This window comes from Capricornis sumatraensis, chromosome 6 (genome assembly GCF_032405125.1).
Source record: "Capricornis sumatraensis isolate serow.1 chromosome 6, serow.2, whole genome shotgun sequence".
NCBI lineage: Eukaryota > Metazoa > Chordata > Mammalia > Artiodactyla > Bovidae > Capricornis > Capricornis sumatraensis.
Window position 1 is genome coordinate 46,302,330 of NC_091074.1, and position 22,344 is coordinate 46,324,673.

Genomic DNA, 22,344 nt, shown 5'->3' on the forward strand with positions numbered 1-22,344 from the left:
GAACTACACAGAAAAAAATAACAGACTGCAAGGCACAGACGCCAGAACAGTCCAGCATTACAAACAGCTGCATCCAGATACAGGAAGAGGACTTGAACACCGAGCCGTGCAAGCCTGGAAGCTCGTTCTGCAGCCCCTCTCAGCGCTCCTGGGCCCACCACGGAGATGGGGCTTCAAGGAGAACCGCGATGAGCCACAGCAGGGAAGGCTCTGCTGGAGCTCAGGAATTCATGTGGTGATGTCGACAAGTCCGCAGAAATCCATTAATAATAAACATAACGTTTAGAACAATAATAAAATTAAGTAAGTACCAAGAAAATCTATTCTTCCGAAGAAATTTTTACATTGAAATAGATTTCCATCACAGAAAGATACACTAATTTCAGGTTAAGGTCAAACCTAGACAACCTCTCTTTCGAAGTTCTAACTCTGCAGCTACAGGGCAACCCTGCAATGCAATCCTCGGTGCCTTAGCCCTCATTGCCTATGATCCTGAGGTAGTCACAACTACCCCCGACAGCACTCCTTGCTTCTGCTCTACTCCCCCTCAAATTCATTCTTCATGTAGAAGCCATTGTAATCTTATCAAAATAATATAACAAAACAAAACAAATAAACAGGGAATTCCCTGGCAGTCCAATGGTTAGGACTCAGAACTTTAACTGCTAGGATCCTGGGTTCCATCCTTGGTCAGGGAATTAAGAGCCCGCAAGCCACACAGAGCGGCCAGCAAACAAGCAGCCACCGGGTCCTCCTGCCTCTGCTTTAAGCCTGTTAATGCTCCCCACTGCACTTGGAATAGAATGACCCATGCCTTCCTGTGACTGGACAAGCCGTAATGAAGCTCGGGTCAGCTTCCAGGGCTCTGGACTTAATATTCGTTCTAACTCTACATCTTAAAAAGACTTTCATTTATATCCTTCAGATCTCTGCTTGGATGTCCCCCATCTCACCCCTAAAATGCTATCACTAGTATATTAGCTTCCAGTTGTTCTGTCCCCTCACCTCCCCACACCACACACCACACACACACACACACACACACACACACACACACACACACACACACCCCAGCATCTGACATAGGGCCTGGCACAGAGTATGCATTCTCCACATGTGATGAACAAATAACTAAAAAGAAAATAGAAGAGGCAAATCCAAAGAGAAAGGAAGCGGATTAGTGATTGCCAAGAGGCAGGGGGTAGGGGATAGCAGGGAATAGAGAATGGCTGCTGAAGGGTACAGTTTATTTAGGGAGAAGTGGTGAAAATGTTCTGGAATTAGGTAGTGATGATAGTTGCACAACTCTGTGAATATACCCCCCACTCCAAAAAAAAACACCAACACTGAATTGCACACTTTAAATGGGTGAATTATATGGTACGTGAATTGTATGGTACATGAATCATGTCTAATAAATCTGTTACATTTTAAAACAGAAAGAATGAAGAAGGGAGGGAGGAAGAGAAAGCAGGGAGCAGCAGGGACAAAGAGGAAGAGAAGGGTAGAGGGAGCAGAGCAGTACTCAGGCTTCAGGTTAATACCTGCACTCTGTGAGCAACTAATGAACTCTATGAACATGCTCTCACTTCTGAAACCCTTACATGGGTCTCTCTGGTTTCTGGGAATCACTCTTGGTTCAGTATGGTTATTTTCTTAAAGCCCTAGAATGTAACCTAGTACAAATAGTTGAAAGAAAAATAAGATAATTATTTTTTGAAGAAATCAAATATTCCACATGGATTAATAAGAACAAAGATTTTGCAAGTATCTTCCTTTGGAAAAAACAAGTTCCCACATCAAGAAGACTAAGAGTATAACTGAAAGGCCAAATGATCATTTTCTGGTTTAAAAACATCTGAAGATAATCACCTTTGCAAGACCCGCTCGATGGGCTCCTTTAGATTCCATGTATGCGAGGTATCTGTTGAACTCCCGGAATTCCTCCATGGTGGGTCTGAAGGTCATGATCTTACAGCTGGGGTTGAGCGGACTCTCCACCTCGGCCACCTCCATGATGGCTGAAGCAGTCTCTACAGAAAAGATGATGTGGGCATCAGTGCTGAGTTTCTGTGTGGTAAGGTCAGTGGTCATTCCTCCCAAATAGTGGGTAAGCTTCCCCAGCAAAAACTCTTTTAGTTACTTACCATTCCTTTCTACCACCCTGTTAGCGAGACTCCCTCATCTCTCCCTGGACTCCTGAAAAGAAAAACTGCCTCTAGTTACTCCTCCCAAGCTCCTACTGCTGGCATGAAATTGCTGACCTAATTACATTGGTCTCCTCCTCAGAGTCCTTCCTAGAAAGAATGAACTTTCTAACTTTGCAAGTTTCCGGAACCAGCTCTAAAACAGATGGTCATCTATGTACCTATGGAAAGGCCTGGTGCAGGCTGAGAGGTAAATGGATACTATTCCACATCCCCAGCACAGAGCCTACTCAGGCGTGCTTCTAGTCACCATGACATGCCTTCCTGTAATAACTTACAAACCAGCCCCCATCTGCGAAACCACCAGACACCAGGCTAAATTGCTGGAGGCACAGTATAGGAGGTTATACAGCACAAGAGTAAAGAAAAGCTGTCTTCCAAGCTGACTGTCTGGAGGCCGCAAACTTCAATACAAAACTATACACAGGAAGAGGTAACTGACTTCATCTGAGTTACTCAGCAATGACTTCCCTGGAAAGGGGCAGAATTGGGCCTTATGAGAAGGTGCAGAGAAGTTTGTCAGATGAGAGAAAGAATGTCTGAGGTGGTGGAAATATTTGAAGTCTGCAGGGACGGAGAAGGGAGGTTAGCTAGTCTAGAGCTCAGGAAGAAAAGATTCAGGAGATCAAAGTAGAAACGTAGGTAGTAGTAACGCTGTGAAAACGCAGACTTAATCCTGCTGTCAAAGAACAGGGTGAGTCCTTCCACAAACATCTACTGAACACCTACTGTGTGCTGGGCAAGGGAACACCATGTGCCCACCACGTGCCGAGATGAGGAGCATGGGCACGCATGCCTCAGGAAGGAGTCCCGCACATCCCACCTATACACAGTGACAGCGCCTGGCATCTGACAGCTCAAACACCTAATCCTCTCAGAACAAAAGTTTCCTTTTCTCATTTTTTTTTATAATAAATTCAATTTGCCTGACAAAAAGAGAAGGTGGGAAATGAGGGATGCAGTAGATAAAGGGGAAGCATGCAAGGGGACAGGAGGTGGTAACAGTTCAGGGCTCCACTATCATCATGCACTGAAGGTTTAAATCAGCCTCCATCTCACAAAGTGTATGTGACGGAAATGAGCTACTCCAGAATTAAACCCTGTCACCCTTCAGGAATTTATATTCTAAACTAGAAAATAATCTGCATGGAGATATATTAATACCTAACAGAAAATACCCTGTATTCTCCCTGCCCCAGGAAGGAGGCATGCAATTTAAAAGCCTTCCAGGCCACCTCATCTGGAGAAGGAAGTGGCAACCCACTCCAGTATTATTGCCTGGAGAATCCCACGGACAGAGGAGCCTGGCAAGCTAAAGTCCATGCGGTCACAAAGAGCTGGACACAACTGAGCGACTTCACTTCACTTTCAGGCCACCTCACCAGCCCCATCCCTTCAGGTGCACAGGCCCAAATCCCTGGGCTGCAGGATCAAAGTCCCACCTCTACATAGGATACATAGAACCCTTTAGAAGCATCCAGATCAGGCCCCTTGCAAGAACTATCATGGCTGTGTCCACTGTCACAGCCTGCATTATACAGTGCATGCGTGCTAAGTCACTTCAGTCATATCTGACTCTTTGCAGCCTACACGGGCTACATGCAGTCCCATGTAGCCTGTCAGGCTCCTCTGCCCATGGGATTTTCCAGACACAGATAATGGAGTGGGTTGCCATGCCCTTCTCCAGGGGATCTTCTTGACCCAGGGATCAAACCTACCATCTCCTGCATAAGCAGGCGGGTTCCTTACCTGCTCAGTAGCCACTTGGGAAGACTCACGTTTTACTGTATGCTTCAGTAAGACTCAGTGATTTGTGCTTAAACCTAGATAGCATATTGAAAAGCAGAGACATCACTTTGCCAACAAAGGTCCGTCTAGTCAAGGCTGTGGTTTTTCCAGTAGTCATGTATGGATGTGAGAGTTGGACTGTGAAGAAAGCTGAGTGCCGAAGAATTGATGCTTCTGAACTGTGGTGTTGGAGAAGACTCTTGAGAGTCCCTTGGATTGCAAGGAGATCCAACTAGTCCATTCTAAAGGAGATCAGCCCTGGGATTTCTTTGGAAGGAATGATGCTAATGCTGAAACTCCAGTACTTTGGACACCTCATGCGAAGAGCTGACTCAGTGGAAAAGACTCTGATGCTGGGAGGGAGTGGGGGCAGGAGGAGAAGGGGACGACCGAGGATGAGATGGCTGGATGGCATCACCAACTCGATGGATGTTGAGTTTGAGTGAACTCTGGGAGTTGGTGATGGACAGGGAGGCCTGGCGTGCTGCGATTCATGAGGTCGCAAAGAGTCAAACACGACTGAGCAACTGAACTGAAACAAGTACAGCTCGCTATGCCCTTGCCCAAATTATTCCCTCCTGTTGGAGCAGTGTTTACCTATTTCCGCACCTGGCAAACTCCTGTCCACTGCTGAGATTCCCAACCCTCTGGGGCAGGCCTAGGTGAGCAACCCTGTGTGTCTGGACCTCCCTCTCAGCATTCCTCTTATATCAGCTGCCTGTCCCAATGGCACCTGCAACCACACACTGAACTCCAAGCTCCTCAAGGGGAAGGCAGGTTCTCCGTCTCTTTAAGCCCTGGCGTTTAGTCTGGTACCTGGCCTGGCTCGTAATATCTGCTGCAATAACTATTTGCTAGCTGAATGACGGAATAAATGTCAACATGTTACTAAAGGATTCACACTAAATGATACCAAATGTGCGAAAAAGGAAAGCACTGGTCCCTAATGTGGAAAAGTTACTTAGAAAACAGAAATCATTTAACTGGTAAAGAGTAATAGAATATAAAAATCTGAGCAGTGAGAAAGGAGAAGCCCCTAGAGCACCTCTGTAGAAACGTCTGGCACTTGGAAGGCAGCCTTACTTTCCCACAGATGAAGAACAAGCCCTGCCTCTTTCTCTAGGCAAAGAGCTTGAGAAACCGCTAAAGAAGAAACTGGAAATTCAACTGATCATTCAACTAGGTACTAAGTGCCTGACTGGTGGGCAGACATTCAAGATAGAATGAAACAAAACAAAACACGTAACAGTAGTAGAGGGGAGAAACAGACGATAAATAAGTAATAGTGCTATGAAGAAGTAAACCAGGGCAGGGGCACAGAGTGCAGAGAGGAGAGGTAGCTGCTTCACACGGGGTGGGCAAGGGAAGCCTTTCAGAGGCCTGAAGGAGGGAATAAACCATGAGATATCTGGAAGAAGAGCATTTAAGGCTGAGGCAAGTGTAAGAAGCCTCTTGGGCTCATCAAAGAACAGCAAGAAGTAGCCTGGCGAGACTCCCCTGGTGACCCAATGGCTAAGACTCCACACTCCCAGTGGAGGGGGCCAGGGTTCAATCTCTGGTCAGGAAACCACATGCTGCAACTAAAGATCCTGCATGCCACAATTAAGACTCCTATGCAGCCAAATGAATAAATATGTTTTAAAAAAAGAAGAATTGAGTGTGGTAAGCAAGGAAGAAGATGGTAAGAGAGGTGGTGGGGGCAAGCGTGAGAGGGGAGAAAAGGAGTTTGGTGTTTACTAAGTGAGATGAAAAGTAATCTTGAGCTTCTTCCCCTTCTCATACCTCATGTTCTGGGTACTCTAACACGCTTTTCCCACCAAGACGACGACGCTGCTTTCTAAGATAACTGCTCTGGAGGATGTTAAGCAGAGAAGGTGAGTCTGGCTGCTGTATCAAAAAAGGACAAGGTTGGAAGCATGGAGGCAATTTACACGAACCCAGGCAAACTAAAACGGTGACTTGGACCAGGGGTGGGCAGTGAGGAGTGGTTCGACTGCAGAGCTGTTCTGAACAAAATTCGTGACGTAAGAAACAGAGGAATCAAGATTTTTGACAGAATGACTCTGACAAGAAACTGAAGCGATGAGACTGTTAAGATGCGCAGCAAGTTTGTAACAATCAGAATCAAACCTCCGCCTTGACCTAGTTTGCTAATTGGTCTGTGAAATAAACTTTGCTTCCTTCTAATGTCACTACTCCTGACTTCACAAAACTAGTTCTACCTCTAAATCAGGTACATATACAGAAGACCTAGTCAGCCTACATTTAGACCTCTTCAGTCTACAGAGTAAATATACGATGTGACAAACTTTAAAACATTAAACTATTTTAAGATTTGATGTTAATCTCACCACCCAAATTTTTACTAATATGACAGTTAAAAAAGTCTGCTGCTAAGTTTCATTTCTTTGATTACTAGTGATATTGATCATTTTTGGACATGTATAACCATTTTCAGTTGATTTTTGGATTGCCTACATACATTCATTAAGCTTAAAAGTTAGTTCATAAATATTCTGTTCCTTGAGTTTTTTCTAATCCATCTTTATAATTATTAAACTTATTGTTACTAGAACTAAATCATGTTATTATTAATCAATGTTATTAATCAAATCATGATATTATTGACCAAATAATCCCCTCTTCTCTTTTACCTTTATTTCTCTGAGCCAGGCAGAAAAGGTTTAAAATGCTCTTGCAATAATGCTTCCTAGTTGGAGAATGACTTATATTTTACAAAAACATCTCTATGGTTTTCTGCTGAAGGTGACGCAATAGTCATTTTTTTATGCTACATCTCTATAGAGACTGAGTCCCCAAAGTGAGTGACTACAGTATCTGTGATAACTTTGCTATTTTGCTTCTACAAAGCTGGTCTTCACTGTTTTTAAGATCAATCAAACCAAATAATCACATTTATAGTAAGTACCCTGAGAACTTTTTTAAAGAAATAAAGATCCTTCTCATCAAGTAAAAAACAACTCTAACACTAATTCATACTTGGATAATTGGCCCAAGCCTCTTTCCTGAAAAATTTTACCTTAACATCCACTCTCCTTATTCTCATACTATATCTCTATTTGTTAATAAAAAAAGAAACTAAAGCTGATGTTTTCCTGCTAAATGTCAATCTGTAGCCCATATTGCTTTTGATATATACACCTGTATTTCTGACTTGTGTCCTGCTGTTGAAACAATTACTATGAAAAGAGTAAAAACCGATGGCTCTCACCACGAAGTACTAGTTTCTTAGACAATGCCTGCCACAGAACTGGTCTACAATGAAGAGAACACTTGAGGATCTACTATAAAGCACCACCCCCTGGGAGACACAGCACTCACTAGTTAAGCAGGTAATGCCTTAGGCTAGAAAGAAAAGGAACCAAGAGACAACTACCAGCTGTGTTAGTGTCTGGAGAGACCTCTATTCCAGCCTCCCCTTGGTTCCTTACGAGGACCTGCCCAAACCCTGGAGGCCATACTTACCAGTCCTCCTGTCTCCTTTCCTACAGTGAGATTTTAAAAAGAAACTGAGCAGCCAAGGCCTGGACAGGGCAGGTTCTACCTCTCTGCTCTACTCCAGCCCCTGTGAGCCAGGTTGGAGAAAGGCAGGGCACAGGGGCCACCTGAGACAGCTGGAAGTCTGGCCTTTCAGTCCCACCGTGGCAGCTCACCAACTTGACCCCACAGGGAGCCATGTAAGCTTCTGTTTGCGGACAGCCTTGGTCAGACACTGTTATGGGTTGAACTGTATCCCCCAAAAGACAAGTGGAAAACTAACCCCCAATACCTGTGAATGAGACCTTATTTGGAAACTGGGTCTTCTATACATATAATCAAGTTAAGATAAGGTCATATTCTATTAGGGGGGACCCAAGTCCAATATGACTGGTATCTCCTTACAAAAGGGGAGGAGACAGGCCCAGAGCGAAGAACACCATGTAAAGACGAAGACCAATGGAGTCACGCAGCTGCAATCAAGAGATGCCAGCAAGCACAACATGAAATGAGAAAGATTCTTCCCAGATCCTTTAAAGAACGTGTGGCCCGTCTCACCTTGATTTTGGCCCTCTAGCCTCCAGAACTGTGAGTGAATAAATCTTATTTTGAGCCACGTAAGTTTGTGGTCATTTGTTACTGCAGCCCTAGCTGATCAATGCTAAATATTACCATTCTCCACTAAAAGGAACCAAGACTTCTTGGATAAAAGTCTGATTCCAAGACAAGTGGGAAAAAAACTACAAGGTAGGCTTGGAATCGGAGAAGGCGATGGCACCTCACTCCAGTACTCTTGCCTGGAAACTCCCATGGACAAGGAGCCTGGTGGGCTGCAGTCCATGGGGTCACGAAGAGTCGGACAGGACTGAGCAACTTCACTTTCACTTTTCACGCATTGGAGAAGGAAATGGCAACCCACTCCAGTGTTCTTGCCTGGAGAATCCCAGGGACGGGGGAGCCTGGTGGGCTGCCGTCTATGGGGTCACACAGAGTCGGACACGACTGTAGTGACTTAGCAGCAGTAGCAGGCTTGGAATATCTTCCTTGCTAGAAAGTAAGGAAATACTCAAAAAATGAGGGTAACATGTCAAAAGGACAGAAAAGCCAACTTGAAGGGGCTTCCACTGACTAAATCTGGAGGCAAGTGTGCCATCAAAATAAACAACAATAATGGACCATAATCAACCCTTACAGGATGAGATGGTTAGACAGCATCACTGACTCAATGGACATGAATTTGAACAAACTCTGGAACAAAGTGGACAGTGAAGGACAGGGAAGCCTGGCATGCTGGAGTCCATGGGGTCGCAAAGAGTCAGACACCCTTAGAGACTGAGCAATAACATAATTGGCCAATAAAGAAATCATGAGTCTATAGTGAAATGAATAAACTATAAAATATTTGCAAATGTGTAAGTCTATAATACTCCTTTATTAAAAAAAAAATCAATCACCACTGGAATACTCAACGTAATACTCCAAAGGTTTAAAATAAAAGGAAGAATCAAGTCCTTGTCTTTCCTGAACAAATGATATTTTTGGTGAGGAGGAGAATCTGTGACCTCAAAATGTATCTCTTCGGTAGGTGAATTATTTTGAGCTGAAGGCAATCAAGACCCAGCAGACTCAAGAAAAACTTCCACCTCTCCCTTACCTACCTGAAGAATTTACGTAGGGAGCCTGGAAAGAGAGCTATTACCAGAGAGAAAACTTTTTTTATCTGAAAAACCTACCCGTACAACTGGGCAAACATCTGCTTATCAAACATCTGTTCTTCTTCTCATCTGGTGATTTACCCTCCTCCCCTATGAACCCCAGGCCCCAATTCTATCCCTTAGCTCAAGCTTCATTTAAGCCTCAACTGCCCAAATTGCCCCTGGATCTCATATCTTTGGGGTTCCTGTACCTACAAAATTAAATCTATTATTTTTCAAAATTGCTTTTCTCTCATTAATCTGTCTTATATCAATTAATTATTAGAACAAAGAATCCAGATGGGAAGAAGGGAAACTTCTTCTGCCCCTACATAAGGTAGGGAAAGAATTGATGGTAGAAAGTTCTTTATAGAAACATTTCAACAAATAAAAGTAGAAAAAAAAACAGAATTCTATGATCACCATTTGCCTTTTTTTTTATTCCTAATAAAGAATCTGAGGAAACATCATCAACAGATGTTAAAATCAAGAGGTGACAATAGGAAGCTTTATAATGAAGGAATCAGCCTAACAATCAGTGGACTAAGTAGACATGATATAAAGCAATGGAAAACACAACATTACCCAGTAATCATACTTCCCTAGAAAATAAATCTGAACCTAAACTGAGCTATTAACTCTTAACTACCAGTGGTCAGGAAATACAGGGACTAGTGGAACAAACTAAACACCACCGTAAGAAAGCAATATGTCAAACACTGAATGTGGGATAGTCTATATTCCAAAAGCTAATGTGGGAGGAGGGGTGGTGGCAGGGGTGGGAACAGGGGACTGTTACAGCATTAAAAAGACATGATGGATATGAATTAAAACTATATGCATCTAAGGACTTCCCGGTGGCCTAGTGGCTAAGACACCATGTTCCCAACGCAGGTGGCCCGGATTTGATCCCTTGTCAGGAAACTAGATCCCACATGCTGCAACTATGAGTTCACATGCCACAACTAAAGATCTTGCAAGTAGCAACTAAGATTCGGCACACCCTAACAAAATTTAAAAAAAAAAGAAAAAAACTATATGCAACTACTATTTACGATAGTCAGGACGTGGAAGCAACCTAAATGTCCATCAACAGAGGAATGGACCTAGAGATTCTCACACTGAGTAAAGTAAAAAGACAGAGAAACACAAATATCACATAATATCACTTTTTTGTGGAATCTTTAAAAAGGCTAAAATTAACTTATTTTGGTTTAAACCAAATAGTTACAGATGTAGAAAACAAACTTATGGTTACAGGGGTAGGGATAAATTGGAAGATTGGGATTGACACATATACACTATACTACTATGTATAAAACATAACTAATAAGGACCTACTGCACAGCACAGGGAACTCTGCTCAATACTCTGTAATGACCTATATGGGAAAAGAATCTAAAAAAGAGTGGATATATGTATGTGTATATCAGATTCACTTTGCTGTATACCTGAAATTAATACAACACTGTATATCAATTAAACCCCAATAAAAATTAGAACAAAAACCATTAATTAACCTAACAATTTTTTTTAAAAACTGTATGTATCAACTATATTGGTCACCAGACAGTCACATAGAAAAGCAATAGAATGATGGAATTAAGGGGAAAAAATAGGATTAAAAGAGAAACAGCACAACTGGAACAAAAAGGGTCTTTTGTATGTTTACAGAATGCACACATTCTGTTCTGTTATAAACCAGAAAATACCTTAGAAAATTCCTCTTTTAAAAGGCATAATTAGAAAAACGCACTTTTTTTAGATTCAGTACTTATACTTTTTCTGACTGTCCTGTAACTTTGAACTTATACAGTGTTCGATGAGTGAGTATGAGACCCTTTATCACCCACCAATCACATTCCACTAAGTAGGCAATTATTAGAAAATGGATGGGAGAGGGGAGGCAAACTTCCATTCAGTTACAGGTTGTGCAACATAGTAACAACCTAATTGTTAGAAACCCTATTATCCTTTTCCCTTGGGATAAAGTTTCCATTCATGCTAACAATACAATGACCAAGAACCATGTTGATTAATTTAAATTCGGTTCAGTCGCTCAGTCATGTCCAACTCTTTGCAACCCCATGAATTGCAGCACGCCAGGCCTCCCTGTCCATCACCAACTCCCAGAGTTCACTCAGACTCACGTCCATCGAGTCAGTGATGCCATCTAGCCATCTTCATCCTCTGTCGTCCCTTCTCCTCCTGCCCCCAATCCCTCCCAGCATCACAGTCTTTTCCAGTGAGTCAACTCTTCGCTTGAGTTGGCCAAAGTACTGGAGTTTCAGCTTTAGCATCATTCCTTCCAAAGAACACTCAGGACTGATCTCCTTTAGAAGGGACTAGTTGGATCTCCTTGCATTCCATGGGACTCTCAAGAATCTTCTCCATCACCACAGTTCAAAAGCATCAATTCTTCAGCACTCAGCTTTCTTCACAGTCCAACTCTCACATCCATACATGACCACTGGAAAAACCATAGCCTTGACTAGACAGACCTTTGTTGGCAAAGTAATATCTCTGCTTTTTAATATGCTATCTAGGTTGGTCATAATTTTCCTTCCAAGGAGTAAGCGTCTTTTAATTTCATGGCTGCAAATTTGGCCATGTCCAAATCCTTAGGTGGAAGCACGCAGACTAAACACAAAGTTTACCATAACAAGGGACAGTTTCTCTGCCTTCTAACAATTCAGCTAAACAGACATCACAGTGGTAATCTCAACCAAAGAAAATGGCATCTTATAAAAATTACCGTAACAATGGGAGTTGATCTAAATCATTTTGTATGTTTCTTTCAAATTGTGACTGTCTTCACTTAAAAGGTGGGGCTTCCCTGGTGGCTCAGATGGTAAAGCATCTGCCTGCAATGTGGGAGACCTGGGTTCAATCCCTGGGTCGGGAAGATCCCCTGGAGAAGGAAATGGCAACCCACTCCAGTACTCTTGCCTGGAAAATTCCATGGACAGAGGAGCCTTGTAGGCTACAGTCCATGGGGTCACAAAGAGTCGGACATGACTGAGTGACTTCACTTCAAAGGCAACCAAGAAGCAAGGCCAGACCTTAGAGCCAAACCAGCCAGATTCTAATTCCTTGCACACACCTCCTCCACTTAACAGCTGCATCAAGAAAACTACTTAATGGAGTATTACTCAGCCGTTAAAAAGAATTCATTTGAATCAGTTCTGATGAGATGGATGAAACTGGAGCCGATTATACAGAGTGAAGTAAGCCACAAAGAAAAACACCAATACAGTATACTAACACATATATATGGAATTTAGAAAGATGGCAATGACGACCCTGTATGCAAGACAGGAAAAAAGACACAGCTGTGTATAACGGACTTTTGGACTCAGAGGGAGAGGGAGAGGGTGGGATGATTTGGGAGAATGGCATTCTATCATGTATACTATCATGTAAGAATTGAATCGCCAGTCTATGTCTGACGCAGGATACAGCATGCTTGGGGCTGGTGCATGGGGATGACCCACAGAGATGTTATGGGGAGGGAGGTGGGAGGGGGGTTCATGTTTGGGAACACATGTAAGAATTAAAGATTTTAAAATTAAAAAAAAAAAAGAAAGAAAGAAAATTACTTAAAAACTAGGCCTGCTTCCCCATCATTCAAATGAGAAAACACTACCTCCCCTATAGCACTGTAAATGGGGATTCAAAGTTACAAAAAACAATACCATACTGCCAGGCTACAGTAGGCAGAGATGTTGGCTTCAAAAAAAAAAAAAAAAAAAAACAAACCAAAAACCAACCTATTCAATCTCTTCTATTAGCTTCTTCACCACTGCCCACAACCATGCTCAGATCTCTTCCATATAATTTTTAAAGGCTCCCTGTTCACCATGGCCCCTCCTACACAGATCTCAGCTACAACCTTCAGCATTCTTTCCCCAACCCTCACAGATTAAACTCAGCAGAAAATAGTCTACACTCATGTGTCTGATTCATCTAATCAATCTTCAGGCCCACTGCGATGTGACATCTTCATCCACTAGTACACTGAAATCATTCTGGAAAGTGACCAGTGACTTTACAATTGCCATTTCCAATATGTTGTTTTTAGTCCTCTTAGCAGCCTCTCTGCAGTCTTTAAAACTGGACAAGTCCTCTCCTGCCACAGCTTCTGGGTATGGTACAACATATACCAAACCCTTTTCACTCTTTTACGGTCACTCCACTTTCTGGAACTCCTTTCTGTGTTCTTCTTTGGCCAAACTCCTCATAACTGATAGACTGCAAGGTTCCTTCTGTGGTTGTCTTCCCTCTCCACCAGACACAGACACTATGGATGAGTGCGTGCACACGGCCTCAGCTGTCCATACCAATGCCTCAGAAATACACAGCAAGAACCTCTTTTACTGAGCTGAATCCAAGCTCAGTAAATCAAAGTGGCTCCTGGGCATAGCCATTCAGAGATGATTCTCACACTCAACAGAGACACAAAACTGAATCTAAAACTTAACAGAGATAAAAAAAAATTTTTCCTCCCAAATTTGCTCCTCTATCCCATAGTCTTCATCATCGTTCATTCAATCCACCTATAGTTGTTGGTCACCAACAGTGACCAACAGAGCTTATATGTAAAACGGAATACAAGTGGTTAAAATACCACAGACTGGGTACTGCAATAAAAGGGATACACAGAGCATCAGGAGAGCCTTTAGTACAAGAACAGGCGGATCCAATCTTTATCAGGCTCAAGAGTAGAGAGGGAAGGGAAAAGGGAGAGCATCTCCTACACAAGCCCTACCCTCCACTGCAATGACATCAGAATCCAAGGAGCCATCCTGAGCCCTCCCTCATTCTCCACTTCTACATGGATGCCAACTGTTGCCTTTTGGACTTCTTAAACCATCTGATCTTTCATGTCAGTTCTCTAATCTCCATTCCCAGTGTTAGTATCCTAAGTGAAATTTTGGTCCCTTTTTTCCTAAACTACTCCAAGAGTCTGCTGAGTTACCCCTCAATTCTCCTCTATACACTATAAAAATACAGGACAAACTTGCTAAGAATGAAACTGATCATGCCATCCTTATTTTAAACACTTGAATAGCTCAGAACCATTTCAGCATGAAAACTACTTCCAATAATCCAGCTACTGCCTTCTCCCACAGCCTCAAAGAGCCATTTCGCCTACTTGAACCCTTTGCTTCATTCTAAAGTTCCCATAGGTGCCAGGCCATTTCTCTCCTCTGCTGCACTATACACAGAAAAGCATCTCCTAGATGACATGACTGAGGACTTCCTGTGAGCTAGACATCTGCAAAGTGTATTAATGCGCACTCTCCTATTTCAACCCCAAAGTTAACCCCATTGAGTGATCACAACTATCTCTATTTCACCAATGATGGAAATTAAAATGCTTGCCCAAAGTCCCATAGTTAAGAGCTAAGGATGTGATCTGAGCCTTATCTAAAATTCTATTATCACATTCACAACTACTATGCTATGTCCTCTGCCTCTCCTTGGTTGGCTTTCTGATTATAATCTATCTTTCAAAGTTTATCTCAAATGCAGACTGCATGATGAAGTCTTTTCTGACAACATTCCCCACCAACTACCAATGACTTTTTTTTTAATGCTCTCCTGATTCCCACTCCAAATCTATACTCAACCCTCATTTGTCCTGCATTCTGCATTTGCAAATTCACCTATCTGCTAACATTTTAACCTTCAAATCAATGATTATGGCACTCCTATGGCCATTTGCAGACATGAACTAAGTGGTGAAATATGTGAATCACCCAAATGTGAATGTGCTCTCCCATCTGTGGTCAAATGGGGCAATGCTTTGCCTTCTTGTTTCAGTTCCCATATTGTAAACAATCCTTTTTGCAGCCTATTTATGGCCAGTGTTTTTCATATTTTTGTGCTTCTTACTGGTGATCTAGCTACTTAAAATAGTCCCCAAGCACAATTTTATAAGTCCAAGAAAGTTAGGATGTGCCTTATGATGAAAATACATATTACATGGCTTCATTCTGCCATCAGTTACACTGTTGGCATGAGTTCATTGTTAATGAATGAATACTTATATATCAAATAAGGTGTCTTTAAACAAATCACACACAACACAAGGTGATAAACTGACTAACTGACAAGCACTGAGATTAGAGACACAGAATTCTTACATTTCCCCTAGGAGTAACAGTTCAGAATTCACTAATTCAGTATTCACAGTGACTTTTAACATATCTACCACAAACAGTGAGAACTGTCTGTACCTAACCCCTTTTAATTAGATCATTCAGAAAAAGCCCTTATCTACCCCCAGCCCATGGAAACCATCCTCCTCCTTTCCCCTCAAGAATTTTTCCCACCTATGAGTGAGCCAGGCAGCCAATCCTGCAGACTACAACTGACCCTAACTAGCTCAACCACGCCCCCAGAACTCAGAACTAGGAGACAGAGGAAGCCATGAGGGGCTGTAGCAGCCACTGTCCTCCCTTGGCATTAACAGAGAATGACAGAAAGAAGAGGAGGGGAGGAAGGTGGGGGGAAGCAGAGAGACAGATGGACTGATTTGAGGTGGGGATAAAAGAAAGGGAAGAAATTAAGCCTGATCACTGAGGCAAAATATGTCATAAGGGAAATGCCTGAAGAGTCTCCATCTTCAAGAGACTACACTGCAATAGGTACTCCAGATATGATTTAAATTATTTCAGTATTAAGACACTTGAATTCAGAACTGAGCAGCAAAGGGAAATAGATGGAAACCCACAAGGCATCCTTCTCTCTGGATCAGATCTAGCACAGGTAGTCTGGATCTAACAGCTCTGCCATGACTCCTCACCCCTGGACCACAACTTGAATGGTGGGTCCACCAGACAAACAGATGCAGCAGCAACTTCCTGCCTCTCAGACCTCAGCCCAGATGCTGTGATCCTGTACCGGTTCTTCAGTTTTCTGTTTGTGGCAAAAATGGCAGTTCCTACGATGACCCCATCAGCAAGGGTGTTTTGTGAGACATCCCAGAAGATTAAGTCCCTGGTGGTCCAGCCAATAACCTGTTCTCCAACCTTTAACAACTCCAGTATCAAATTTCTTTCTGCTTAAGTTAACCAAGAACATGTCCACTGTACTTGAATCATGACCAATAAAATCATCAAATATAACCTAAAAATGGTAACTGGGAAAGAAACATGGAATAAAAATATCAGATATAAATCAAATGAAGGTTTTATGCATACCTATTTGCCTTTTGCCAGTAATCCTATATAATAATCAGTTCTGTATCTTAAAGAAATTAACTCAAATTACTCAAAATTCATTTTGCAGTGTTGAGTAAAATTACTGAGCCATTCAACAAACTAGCCAGCCACTACAGCTACTCACTCTTACTGGTCTTCCACAGTAGAAACTCTCAATAGCCTTTGGCTAAACCAATTCACCAAATATTATGCAGTGTCTGCAAAACACACCACTGCTGCCCACAACATAGGCAAGACTTGTAGACTATATCTATTCTAAATATCAACTAAAAGGCATACTTAGCAATCAACAAACAGTGCTTATTCCCAACCCAGTTTATGTAAACTGTGCCATTGTGTGATGTGATTAAATATTATTTTAATAGATATACAAAAATGATATTGTTTCTACAAAATTTAAGTTGAGTATTTTGGAAAGAACCAGTATAAAGATAATTTTTAAAAACAAACAAACAAAGGAATGTCAAAGGAAAAGTGAGAAATGTTAACAGTAAAAGGCTAGAAGGTAAAGGAATTTGTAAAATCTAAACAGATTGTAGCTTATATTATTTCAAGTGTCTTAACTTTCACTTGTTAAAAAAAAAAAACCCAGACACTGAAAGTGGTACAAGCCGTGTTGGGAGTGTACAGTTTATGCAAATGAGCAAATGCAGGACTCCAACCTTGGCCACCTCATGCGAAGAGTTGACTTTGGAAACGACTCTGATGCTGGGAGGGATTGGGGGCAGGAGGAGAAGGGGACGACCGAGGATAGATGGCTGGATGGCATCACCGACTCAATGGACATGAGTTTGATTGAATTCCAGGAGTTGGTGATGGACAGGGAGGCCTGGCATGCTGCGATTCATGGGGTCACAAAGAGTCGGACACGACTGAGTGACTGAACTGAACCTTTACTCAAAGAAAAGGATTTACCCTACAACAAAAGATAAGCAAATGAATGTATATTTATGCTTTAAGTAGAAATAAAATAATAGCCGTATCTTTATTCCTGATTTACATCCTTAACTAAAATAAAAACAATAACTTGTTGGCGGGGGGGGGGGGGTGGGAATCACTCTGTGCCTTTATAATACAGGTATAAAAATCAAGCAAGATCAAAACCTGTCAAAGCCTCTCCTTATGGCTAAACAGCTCTTTCCCTTGTCCCTTCCATAGTGCCAAGCCCTTCAACCCTGACTTAGGAAAAAGTCCTATCAATGAGAAAACTTAATTTGAATTAAAGTGAAGTCACTCAGTCGTGTCCGACTCTTTGGACCCCATGGACTGTAGCCTACGAGGCTCCTCCCTCCATGGGATTCTCCAGGCAAGAGTACTGGAGTGGGTTGCCATTTCTTTCTCCAGGGGATCTTCCCAACCCAGGGATCGAACCCAGGTCTCCTGCATTCCAGGAAGACACTTTAACCTCTAAGCCACCAGGGAAGTCCAAAAAAGAAAAACACAAAGCTCTGTGGATTTATTCTCATATTTATTCTCTCAACACTATTTCTTTAACTTCTGCTTTAGAGGTAATTCTAAATTTACAGGAAAGGGTGGGGGGATGTGGAAGCCCTGTATACACTTAAGTCAGATTCATCAAATCAGTATTTTACCCTGTTTGCTTTATAAATTTATGCTTTCCTTCTCTCCACACACTCACAAATATATGTATTTTTTCTGAGTTATTTGAAAGTAATCTACATAAATCATGACCCTTTACACCTTAAAACTTCAGTGTGCGTTTCCTAAGAATCGAAGTCTTCTCTTACACACAGATACAACAGTTCTCAACTCCAGTAAGTTTAACAAAGATATAATATTTATGTCTAATTTCTGTGTTCCAATTTTGTCAAGTGACCAAAAAATATCCCTTATAGCATTTTTCCCCTCCAGTAGGGAATTCAGTCTAGGATTAGGTATTGCGTGTAGCTGTCATGTCTCCTCAGTATCCCTAAAACTGGAATACTTCCAGAGTCTGTCTTTGTCTTCAATGACATTGTCATTTTTGAAGAGTACAGTCACTTCATTTTAAACATTTGAACATGTTTTAAATACATTTCTCATTTTAGTATATTTTTTCTTTTGCTGCTGGTAAATAAAAATGCCATTAACTTTTTTAAAATTTATTTACTCTTAATTGAAGGATAATTGCTTTACAGTACTGTATTGGTTTCTGCCAAATATCAGCATGAATCAGCCATAGATATACAATGGTCCCTCTCTCTTGAACCTCCCTCCAACCTCTCTCCCCATCCCACCCCTCTAGGTTGTTACCACAGCCCCAGTTTGTGTTAACTTTTTAATGATTTCACATATGACTACCTTGCCAATAATCTCATTTCTGAAAATGCGCCTATAGATTACGATTCTATATAGATCATGTGAAAATTATCTGAGAATAGTATTTTTTTCCCTGTTTCCTTCACAATACTTATTCCTTTTATTTCTCTTTCTCACCTTCCTGACCTAAGACACCCTAGAGCTAAAGAGGAGTGGCAGTGAAATGTCTTATTATAAAGGGAATGCTTCTAACCGTTCCTCTTCAGAATGTTTACTAAGTATAGGTACCCTTTAATGGGTTAGAAAAGTTCTGTTCTATTGCTTTCTCTAGTTTTTTTTTTAAATTTTATCTGGGTGGGGCTCATTTGCTTTTAAAAGAATTCTATCAAATACTTTTTCAACATCTATTACGATGGGTTTTCTCCTTTATTTACAATTGAGATTAATATTTTAATGTTGAGCCAACCTGTATTTCTGGACTGCACCTGATCTAATGATGAAGTATTGTCAGAATGCACACTGTGGAATTATTTATGTTAATAATATATTTAATATTATCTATTTTCATAAGTGAGGCTAGTAATGAAGCTGGTAGGAAGACCTGTTAGCCTGAAAAAATGAGTTGGGATATGTTCCTGAAAGAGGGAAACTATGAGTTTCTAAGGGCTGAAATTAAATATTATTTAAATGCTTTGTAGAACTAGCTTGAAAAGCTATCTGAACCTGATATTTCTTTGTGGTAAGACATATAACTACAGAATAAAAACTCTTAAATGATATAACTTGAATCTATTTCAGCATCTATATTTTTCTGGAAAACTGTGCACTTGAATGTATTAGCAGAAGTTTTTATGGACTCATCTATAGTTTAGTATTCTTTTCACTCCTAACACTGTTTTTTTCCATTTTTTCTTCCAAGATGAGGATCCCATCACTTTCAAAATACATCACACATGACTAAAAAGTAGTTAAGAACCACTAGACAAGATCGTGGCCACACAACTGGACTGAGCTTGGCAAACCACTTTAATTTCCAATTCTTGAGTTTGACATTTAAGATAAGTAATCTTACTTTCCTCTAAAGCACACAAATGTTCAGACTTTTCTAACTATCCCCCCTAAATCATTCATTTATTTATTCAAAAGACAACTCTTTCTATAGCTAAATAAGATTAGTCAAAGAATCTGCCTGCTTAAATTATTTAACTTCAAGGACCTGGAGATAATAAGGAAGAAAAAACTTTGTGTTAGATAGGTAAAATAAGAGAGCAATCTCAAAAATGCAAAACACAAGCAATGACTACTGAAAGAGCCATATCCACTATAGAAAAGTTAATGGAAGCAGACCACAAAGTCACCTTAAGATTCCTCTCAGCAATGCCCAAATATGGAACAAGCAGAAGACTGCATTGTTAACAGCAGAGGCAGCTAACACAAGAATTTTCTAGTTATGAGAAGTATACACGTATCAATACCCTTTAACCTGGTAAGAAATTCTGACATAAATGTATCATGACAAGGGAAAAGAAAGTTTACAAACAGCAGTAAATCAAAGTAAGAAATCTGTTTATCTAGGAAGTTGTTTGCAGTGTTTCATAAAAGCCAGCAGTTTCTTATACTGCAGTGCAGGAAAGTGTCATCAGATTTTATGATTCAATTTGTCAAAGGTACAGAGAAGACAAAGAAAAGAAAAAAAATCAGTAAATATATTCAATAAATGCAGACTTGGTACTAAACACTCTTTTAGAAGAAAGCAAAAAATTAAATTCTTTCAACAGGAGAGTACATGATAAACTGATCACAAGACAAATAAAGTATCATTGTAGCATTAAATTTATCTTAAGAATTTAGAAAATATTAAGTGACCAATGTTTTCTTTACTGTTGGACTCTCCTTCCAAACCTATTTTTAATTTGAAGCCAAAGTAATCTCTTATCGGCATATCAATAAAACCTTTAAACATGGAACGAAAGTGTTTTAAAGTTTCTAAGGAGAAAAACCATTTTTAAAACATAGAAACTTGACCTTCTATCTGATTATGAGAGATCGGTGACTGTCATGAAAAAGGCTAAACAAAGAAATTCTGAGCAATTTTCAACACATATGAATTAAGGGAAAAACCTTAATTCTCTGTTAATTCCAATTTTTAGGAAAATTACACTAAAATTTAGGTCCTGACAAACCCCCAAAATTAGGCAATCTATGCCAACCAATATTTCTGCTTGAAAGGGGAAAAAAGGATTGTTCTCCTATGAATAAGAAGAATTTAGAAACTTGATGTACTTTCTAAATCTCTATTTCTATGCAGCAGGGTGACAAGGATTGACAAGCATAATTGTCTAAGAGATTTCAATAGTTTCTAAAACTTGTATTTCATGTGATTGTGAGCTCTGACTAAAAGCTGACTAGGCTTGGATTGTCTTCGTTGGGAATTAGGGAGGAGGGGCCACTTGAGAGGAAGGGCCAGGGGTGCCTAGGACCCCCACACCTGCTGTGGCTTCTTGGCGCCCTCTGCAGGCCAGCAGGTGAGCCAGCCCCTCACCACCCTCCACAATGCCCCAGCCCAGATCCCAGAGCCTGGTAGACACACCGGGTGAAACACATGTTGCAGCCAACTCTACAGTGAAGCCCGAGTAATCTTTACATCTGAGACTGCCTATGAAAAGGACTCATCGGAGGCCATGTAAATTACTCTTACGTTCTTAATTTCAAATATTAAAATGAAAGTCAAATTTTAAACTATTGTGAGAACATATCTATATGCAAACTTTTGAAAATATATTCATATGCAAACTTTGAAATTATAGTCCCTAAGACTCACAATCACATAAGCCACACGCAATATCGGCTGTACTGGGGGTGGGAGGAGAACAGTTTGGAAAACATCAGAAACAGTAGCCTGATGGTCCTTGCTTGTTTCATTTGTTAATGAGCAGAAGAAACACTACTGTAAAGAGTTACGGTAATCTGCACACTTTGGAGCAACTCCCATCCGAAAGATCAACCTCTATGGAGAAGGATTTGCTAGATCTTCATCCTATACGCCAGGTCTGGCACAGTACCTTGCCCAGATATTTATCAATCATTTATTCTCTTAATCTTGATACCAGCACAGGGCTGCCTTGACATGCAAATGCATCTAAAAATATTTCCCATGTGTCTTAGATGAGTTTAATTTTCAAGATAACAAATCTTTAAATCATAATAAACACAATCATGATACAAGCACAAAGAAATCATAATCTGCTACCCAATGCTTCTTACTGATTATAAAATATGGTTTAATAAATAAGGCCAAACCTTCATTAATGTTTACAAAAAAAGAACTTCAGCTGAGCCACCTTTGGTTGTTGGACTCATAATTTTTGTTGTTTAACAGCAAAACAAATGTCTCCATGTGCCCAGTCTTTCTCCATTTGCCTGGTCTTTCGGGGGAGGCAGAGGCACAGTCTATCTGCTTCTCAACAGTATGATACTGAGAACTATGCTCACTGACAACTCTTTAAATACCACTGTCTTATTAAAATGAACCTTTAAAAGGAAAAATCAAAAAAGCCCTGCATTTTTTGGTTCTTTACTGTGCTTTTTCATACAGTATCTCATTTCCATTCTTTAAAGTTTTCTGTGAAATTGTGAGACTAAGGCTCAGAAATAAAAATTCCTATCCTA

At 40.8% G+C, this 22,344-nt stretch overlaps 1 protein-coding gene across 1 annotated transcript in view; it reads right to left on the reverse strand.

Annotated features, from left to right (window-relative positions):
• The window catches only part of KDM4C (lysine demethylase 4C), a 400,505-nt gene that overhangs the window by 365,352 nt on the left and 12,809 nt on the right, over positions 1-22,344 (reverse strand). Inside the window, exon 2 of the mRNA XM_068973756.1 lies at positions 1,873-2,033. Within this exon, the coding sequence (XP_068829857.1) occupies positions 1,873-2,016 (144 nt within the window). The 5' untranslated portion in view covers positions 2,017-2,033. The remainder of the gene's footprint in view (positions 1-1,872; positions 2,034-22,344) is intronic.